General features: G+C 64.0%; 1 protein-coding gene across 1 annotated transcript in view; it reads left to right on the top strand.

Moving 5' to 3' along the window:
* Nucleotides 1-863: 863 nt before the first annotated feature.
* The window catches only part of LOC123750444 (carboxylic ester hydrolase-like), a 252,174-nt gene continuing 244,786 nt past the window's right edge, over nucleotides 864-8,251 (top strand). The window contains exon 1 of the mRNA XM_069339084.1: nucleotides 864-1,004. Within this exon, the coding sequence (XP_069195185.1) occupies nucleotides 976-1,004 (29 nt within the window). The 5' untranslated portion in view covers nucleotides 864-975. The remainder of the gene's footprint in view (nucleotides 1,005-8,251) is intronic.

Genomic DNA, 8,251 nt, shown 5'->3' with positions numbered 1-8,251 from the left:
AGAGTTGTGATGTGGGTGGACAGCTGTGAGAGAGTTGTGATGTGGGTGGACAGCTGTGAGAGAGTTGTGATGTGGGTGGACAGCTGTGAGAGAGTTGTGATGTGGGTGGACAGCTGTGAGTGAGTTGTGACACACAAATACATTTATGACTATCTACACAGACAATTTGCAATAGACATTCAGACAATTCAACAAAGTTGCAATCTTGGTGCCAAGTTCTTCTATCTCTCCAGAATATCATCAATTCTTTCCGTTGTAACACATCCAGGCTATTTTTTCAGGAACAGTCCTTATCTCAGTGTTTTTGTATACATTAATCAACGGACAATCAACAACGTAATGGGTGAAGGTGTGAGACCTTAACATATCACATAGTTTACATTTCGCGGCATTGTCATTAACATCTATTCCATATTCCCAGTAATATTTGTTTGTACCCAAGCTTGAGTCGCATATATATATAGAGTCACTCCAAGCATTTCTTCTTTTACCATATGAGAAATGGATGTTTTTGACTCACACACATGTAGTGTTGCATGGTTTTATTTCCTCATACATTATACCTCTCCTCGCCACTTCTGCCTGTGCCTGAACATCACAGGATTGGTGTTGGGGTCCACTACCACCCACAGGATGGGTGTGGTGTCTATCACCACCACCCACAGGATGGGTGTGGTGTCTACCACCACCCACTTGATAGGAGTGAGGTTGTATTATAGATGAACTACAGTGAAACGTTAGTATAAGGTGAAGCTGCAAGACTCGTTCATCTCCCCCAACCCCCCATCCCCCCGCCCCTTCCCTCTACCCGTCCAGAGGATGAGAGCGGGAAGTCCCGCTGCTGGAGGAGTACACAAGTGGTTGAGCTATCAGAGAGCACCGTTGACTCCACTCTGTGACTCTGAGAAGGCGGAGATGTACACTCTGTGGTAGAGACGAGCTGAAAGTGCACACTCGGTGGTAGATACGAGCCGGATGTGTTACGTGTACTGTGTAAATCCCAAGTAAGTGGTGATTGTTTCCCTGCGATGTAGTCATTTAATTATTCAATGTTTTGCTTCACAATAACTAAATGATCGCTTTGGGTTCGGAGTCGGGGCGTAAGCCCACTAGTCCTCCCGCGGGTGATAGGCTCTCAGCCCAATATTCAGTGCGCAATGAAACGGGTCAAATATATATAATAATTCAGTGTCGGGGGACAGGCAGCCAGGGAGTCTTCATGCACGTTTGGTTTATATTGAGGTCCCTTTCCCTTCCCTCCAAGGTCGAATTACTGACCCCGCCCAGGATGTAACCCCATAACAATCTGACTTACTCCTGAGTACCTACTCACTGCTAGGGGAACAGACGTTAGGTGAGAGGAAATGTACTCAACTATTTTTGTTACGCCCGGGATTCGAACCCAGAATTTTCGCTTGTGCGTCCAGAACGACCCCGACTCTTATACACAGGAAAGGATATATTTAATGTTATTTAATGGTATGATTTGTACCAGTGTAAACTCACACATACATGCGCTGAGAGGTATATATGCCTCACTTCTCGCTGGATATATACTGCTTACTTTAGTCCCCTGGCCTGGAGTCATCAAGCATTTACCCATCCACTTGCGGAACCTTTACATCTTTCGTCAATCTGTGTGGATTTGTTATATATTTTAAACAGTTAATATCTTCGAAATATCACAATCCAAACTTGTAATTCTTATAAACAACCTCGTAGTGCTTCGGAACTTATAAACTGTTTAGTAAATGTGGACAAAGTCGCTAGAATTGTTGAAAGATGTACAGGTTTCGTAAGTAGATGAGTGAATGCTTGATGAATATTGGCCGGGAGATTCCAGTAAACTCTCAGTGTATATATATAACGACAAGCTGGTATATACTTCTGGGTGTATCTATCTGGGCTTGGTTTGGTGTTGGGGTAAACTGCCCGTCAACTGCTAGAGGGTTATTAAGCCCCGCCCCAGTAACTCACTGACTGACCAGCAAGTGTACTGTAGTCCTGAACATAGTCCCACCCGTAGGGCTGATTCCCGAAGCAGTTACGCAAGTACTTACGATCGTGTTCATCTTTTCTAAATCTTCGCCGGCTTTGGTTACATTTATTAAACGGTTTACATGCATGAAAACTTCCCAGTCAACTTTTGTTATTGTTATAAACAGCCTTCTGGTTCTTCGGGGCTCATAAACTGTTTAATAATTGCAAACAAAGCCGCCAAAGATTGAGAAAAGATGTACAGGTTCCCAAGTGCTTGCGTAACTGCTTCATGAATCTGACGGACAATAGTAAACTCTCAGGGAACAATACACAATTGTTCAGTTACAGTGTATTGTATATTTTATACAACAACTGTTTACATGCAGTGTTTTAATTTAGGATTTTTGAGGGGTTAGTCCTTAATACTTTATGAAAGGAAAAGTTGCTTTATGAGTGGTGCGGTCTGCTAGATGTGGCGCTCCAGGGACCAGGCGGTGGTGAGGTCGGCTGGGTGTGTCACCCCAGGGACCAGGCGGTGGTGAGGTCGGCTGGGTGTGGCGCCCCCAGGGACCAGGCGGTGGTGAGGTCGGCTGGGTGTGGCGCCCCCAGGGACCAGGCGGTGGTGAGGTCGGCTGGGTGTGGCGCCCCTGGGACCAGGCGGTGGTGAGGTCGGCTGGGTGTTGCGCCCCCAGGGACCAGGCGGTGGTGAGGTCGGCTGGGTGTGTCACCCCTTGGACCAGGGGGTGGTGTGGTCGGCTGGGTGTGGCGCCCCAGGGACCAGGCGGTGGTGAGATCGGCTGGGTGTGGCGCCCCTGGGACCAGGCTGTGGTGAGGTCGGCTGGGTGTTGCGCCCCCAGGGACCAGGCGGTGGTGAGGTCGGCTGGGTGTGGCGCCCCCAGGGACCAGGCGGTGGTGCGGTCTGCTAGATGTGGCGCCCCAAGAACCAGGCGGTGGTGAGGTGGGCTGGGTGTGGCGCCCCCAGGGACCAGGCGGTGGTGAGGTCGGCTGGGTTTGGCGCCCCCAGGGACCAGGGGGTGGTGAGGTGGGCTGGGTGTGTCACCGCAGGGACCAGGCGGTGGTGAGGTCGGCAGGGTGTGACGCCCCCAAGGACCAGGCGGTGGTGAGGTCGGCTGGGTGTGGCGCCCCCAGGGACCAGGCGGTGGTGAGGTCGGCTGGGTGTGGTGCCCCAGGGACCAGGCGGTGGTGAGGTCGGCTGGGTGTGGCGCCCCAGGGACCAGGCGGTGGTGAGGTCGGCTGGGTGTGGCGCCCCCAGGGACCAGGCGGTGGTGAGGTCGGCTGGGAGTGGCGCCCCCAGGGACCAGGCGGTGGTGAGGTCGGCTGGGTGTGGCGCCCCCAGGGACCAGACGGTGGTGAGGTCGGCTGGGTGTGTCTTCCCAGGGGCCAGGCGGTGGTGAGGTCGGCTGGGTGTGGCGCTCACAGGGACCAGGCGGCGGTGAGGTCGGCTGGGAGTGGCGCCCCTGGGACCAGGCGGTGGTGAGGTCGGCTGGGTGTTGCGCCCCCAGGGACCAGGCGGTGGTGAGGTCAGCTGGGTGTGGCGCCCCCAGGGACCAGGCGGTGGTGCGGTCTGCTAGATGTGGTGCCCCAGGGACCAGGCGGTGGTGAAGTCGGCTGGGTGTGGCGACCCCAGGGACCAGGCGGTGGTGAGGTCGGCTGGGTGTGGCGCCCCCAGGGACCAGACGGTGGTGAGGTCGGCTGGGTGTGACGCCCCCAGGGACCAGGCGGTGGTGAGGTCGGCTAGGTGTGGCGCCCCCAGGGACCAAGCGGTGGTGAAGTCGGCTGGGTGTGGCGCCCCCAGGGACCAGGCGGTGGTGAGGTCGGCTGGGTGTGTCACCCCAGGGACCAGGCGGTGGTGAGGTCGGCTGGGTGTGTCACCCCAGGGACCAGGCGGTGGTGAGGTCGGCTGGGTGTGGCGCCCCAGGGACCAGGCGGTGGTGAGGTCGGCTGGGTGTGTCACCCCAGGGACCAGGCGGTGGTGAGGTCGGCTGGGTGTGTCTTCCCAGGGACCAGGCGGTGGTGAGGTCGGCTGGGTGTGGCGCCCCCAGGGACCAGGCGGTGGTGCGGTCTGCTAGATGTGGCGCCCCAGGGACCAGGCGGTGGTGAGGTCGGCTGGGTGTGGCGACCCCAGGGACCAGGCGGTGGTGAGGTCGGCTGGGTGTGGCGCCCCCAGGGACCAGACAGTGGTGAGGTCGGCTGGGTGTGGCGCCCCAGGGACCAGGCGGTGGTGAGGTCGGCTGGGTGTGGCGCTCACAGGGATCAGGCGGTGGTGAGGTCGGCTGGGAGTGGCGCCCCTGGGACCAGGCGGTGGTGAGGTCGGCTGGGTGTTGCGCCCCAAGGGACCAGGCGGTGGTGAGGTCGGCTGGGTGTTGCGCCCCCAGGGACCAGGCGGTGGTGAGGTCGGCTAGGTGTGGCGCCCCAGGGACCAGGTGGTGGTGAGGTCGGCTGGGTGTGGCGCCCCCAGGGACCAGGGGGTGGTGAGGTCGGCTGGGTGTGTCACCCCAGGGACCAGGCGGTGGTGAGGTCGGCTGGGTGTGGCGCCCCCAAGGACCAGGCGGTGGTGAGGTCGGCTGGGTGTGGCGCCCCCAGGGACCAGGCGGTGGTGAGGTCGGCTGGGTGTGGTGCCCCAGGGACCAGGCGGTGGTGAGGTCGGCTGGGTGTGGCGCCCCAGGGACCAGGCGGTGGTGAGGTCGGTTGGGTGTGGCGCCCCCAAGGACCAGGCGGTGGTGAGGTCGGATGGGTGTGGCGCCCCCAGGGACCAGGCGGTGGTGCGGTCTGCTAGATGTGGCGCACCAGGGACCAGGCGGTGGTGAGGTCGGCTGGGTGTGGCGCCCCCAGGGACCAGGCGGTGGTGAGGTCGGCTGGGTGTGGCGCCCCTGGGACCAGGCGGTGGTGAGGTCGGCTGGGTGTTGCGCCCCCAGGGACCAGGCGGTGGTGAGGTCGGCTGGGTGTGGCGCCCCCAGGGACCAGGCGGTGGTGAGGTCGGCTGGGTGTGGCGCCCCAGGGACCAGGCTGTGGTGAGATCGGCTGGGTGTGGCGCCCCTGGGACCAGGCGGTGGTGAGGTCGGCTGGGTGTTGCGCCCCCAGGGACCTGGCGGTGGTGAGGTCGGCTGGGTGTGGCGCCCCCAGGGACCAGGCGGTGGTGCGGTCTGCTAGATGTGGCGCCCCAAGAACCAGGCGGTGGTGAGGTGGGCTGGGTGTGGCGCCCGCAGGGACCAGGCGGTGGTGAGGTCGGCAGGGTGTGACGCCCCCAAGGACCAGGCGGTGGTGAGGTCGGCTGGGTGTGGCGCCCCCAGGGACCAGGCGGTGGTGAGGTCGGCTGGGTGTGTCACCGCAGGGACCAGGCGGTGGTGAGGTCGGCAGGGTGTGACGCCCCCAAGGACCAGGCGGTGGTGAGGTCGGCTGGGTGTGGCGCCCCCAGGGACCAGGCGGTGGTGAGGTCGGCTGGGTGTGGTGCCCCAGGGACCAGGCGGTGGTGAGGTCGGCTGGGTGTGGCGCCCCAGGGACCAGGCGGTGGTGAGGTCGGCTGGGTGTGGCGCCCCCAGGGACCAGGCGGTGGTGAGGTCGGCTGGGAGTGGCGCCCCCAGGGACCAGGCGGTGGTGAGGTCGGCTGGGTGTGGCGCCCCCAGGGACCAGACGGTGGTGAGGTCGGCTGGGTGTGTCTTCCCAGGGACCAGGCGGTGGTGAGGTCGGCTGGGTGTGGCGCTCACAGGGACCAGGCGGTGGTGAGGTCGGCTGGGAGTGGCGCCCCTGGGACCAGGCGGTGGTGAGGTCGGCTGGGTGTTGCGCCCCCAGGGACCAGGCGGTGGTGAGGTCAGCTGGGTGTGGCGCCACCAGGGACCAGGCGGTGGTGCGGTCTGCTAGATGTGGCGCCCCAGGGACCAGGCGGTGGTGAAGTCGGCTGGGTGTGGCGACCCCAGGGACCAGGCGGTGGTGAGGTCGGCTGGGTGTGGCGCCCCCAGGGACCAGACGGTGGTGAGGTCGGCTGGGTGTGACGCCCCCAGGGACCAGGCGGTGGTGAGGTCGGCTAGGTGTGGCGCCCCCAGGGACCAAGCGGTGGTGAAGTCGGCTGGGTGTGGCGCCCCCAGGGACCAGGCGGTGGTGAGGTCGGCTGGGTGTGTCACCCCAGGGACCAGGCGGTGGTGAGGTCGGCTGGGTGTGTCACCCCAGGGACCAGGTGGTGGTGAGGTCGGCTGGGTGTGTCACCTCAGGGACCAGGCGGTGGTGAGGTCGGCTGGGTGTGGCGCCCCAGGGACCAGGCGGTGGTGAGGTCGGCTGGGTGTGTCACCCCAGGGACCAGGCGGTGGTGAGGTCGGCTGGGTGTGTCTTCCCAGGGACCAGGCGGTGGTGAGGTCGGCTGGGTGTGGCGCCCCCAGGGACCAGGCGGTGGTGCGGTCTGCTAGATGTGGCGCCCCAGGGACCAGGCGGTGGTGAGGTCGGCTTTGTGTGGCGACCCCAGGGACCAGGCGGTGGTGAGGTCGGCTGGGTGTGGCGCCCCCAGGGACCAGACAGTGGTGAGGTCGGCTGGGTGTGGCGCCCCAGGGACCAGGCGGTGGTGAGGTCGGCTGGGTGTGGCGCTCACAGGGATCAGGCGGTGGTGAGGTCGGCTGGGAGTGGCGCCCCTGGGACCAGGCGGTGGTGAGGTCGGCTGGGTGTTGCGCCCCCAGGGACCAGGCGGTGGTGAGGTCGGCTGGGTGTTGCGCCCCCAGGGACCAGGCGGTGGTGAGGTCGGCTAGGTGTGGCGCCCCAGGGACCAGGTGGTGGTGAGGTCGGCTGGGTGTGGCGCCCCCAGGGACCAGGGGGTGGTGAGGTCGGCTGGGTGTGTCACCCCAGGGACCAGGCGGTGGTGAGGTCGGCTGGGTGTGGCGCCCCCAAGGACCAGGCGGTGGTGAGGTCGGCTGGGTGTGGCGCCCCCAGGGACCAGGCGGTGGTGAGGTCGGCTGGGTGTGGTGCCCCAGGGACCAGGCGGTGGTGAGGTCGGCTGGGTGTGGCGCCCCAGGGACCAGGCGGTGGTGAGGTCGGTTGGGTGTGGCGCCCCCAGGGACCAGGCGGTGGTGAGGTCGGATGGGTGTGGCGCCCCCAGGGACAAGGCAGTGGTGCGGTCTGCTAGATGTGGCGCACCAGGGACCAGGCGGTGGTGAGGTCGGCTGGGTGTGGCGACCCCAGGGACCAGGCGGTGGTGAGGTCGGCTGGGTGTGGCGCCCCCAGGGACCAGACGGTGGTGAGGTCGGCTGGGTGTGACGCCCCCAGGGACCAGGCGGTGGTGAGGTCGGCTAGGTGTGGCACCCCAGGGACCAAGCGGTGGTGAAGTCGGCTGGGTGTGGCGCCCCAGAGACCAGGCGGTGGTGAGGTCGGTTGGGTGTGGCGCCCCCAGGGACCAGGCGGTGGTGAGTTCGGATGGGTGTGGCGCCCCCAGGGACCAGGCGGTGGTGCGGTCTGCTAGATGTGGCGCACCAGGGATCAGGCGGTGGTGAGGTCGGCTGGGTGTGGCGACCCCAGGGACCAGGCGGTGGTGAGGTCGGCTGGGTGTGGCGCCCCCAGGGACCAGGCGGTGGTGAGGTCGGCTGGGTTTGGCGCCCCCAGGGACCAGACGGTGGTGAGGTCGGCTGGGTGTGACGCCCCCAGGGACCAGGCGGTGGTGAGGTCGGCTAGGTGTGGCACCCCCAGGGACCAAGCGGTGGTGAAGTCGGCTGGGTGTGGCGCCCCCAGGGGCCAGGCGTTGGTGAGGTCGGCTGGGTGTGTCACCCCAGGGACCAGGCGGTGGTGAGGTCGGCTGGGTGTGTCTTCCCAGGGACCAGGCGGTGGTGAGGTCGGCTGGGTGTGTCACCCCAGGGCCCAGGCGGTGGTGAGGTCGGCTGGGTGTGGCGCGCCCAGGGACCAGAAGGTGGTGAGGTCGGTTGGGTGTGGCGCCCCCAGGGACCAGGCGGTGGTGAGGTCGGCTGGGTGTGGCGCCCCCAGGGACCAGGCGGTGGTGAGGTCGGCTGGGTTTGGCGCCCCCAGGGACCAGACGGTGGTGAGGTCGGCTGGGTGTGACGCCCCCAGGGACCAGGCGGTGGTGAGGTCGGCTAGGTGTGGCACCCCCAGGGACCAAGCGGTGGTGAAGTCGGCTGGGTGTGGCGCCCCCAGGGACCAGGCGGTGGTGAGGTCGGCTGGGTGTGTCACCCCAGGGACCAGGCGGTGGTGAGGTCGGCTGGGTGTGTCTTCCCAGGGACCAGGCGGTGGTGAGGTCGGCTGGGTGTGTCACCCCAGGGCCCAG

This window comes from Procambarus clarkii, chromosome 41 (assembly GCF_040958095.1).
Source record: "Procambarus clarkii isolate CNS0578487 chromosome 41, FALCON_Pclarkii_2.0, whole genome shotgun sequence".
Classification (NCBI taxonomy): Eukaryota; Metazoa; Arthropoda; class Malacostraca; order Decapoda; family Cambaridae; genus Procambarus; species Procambarus clarkii.
The sequence above is the reverse complement of the archived record's forward strand: the minus strand, read 5'-3'. Positions and strand labels throughout refer to the sequence as shown.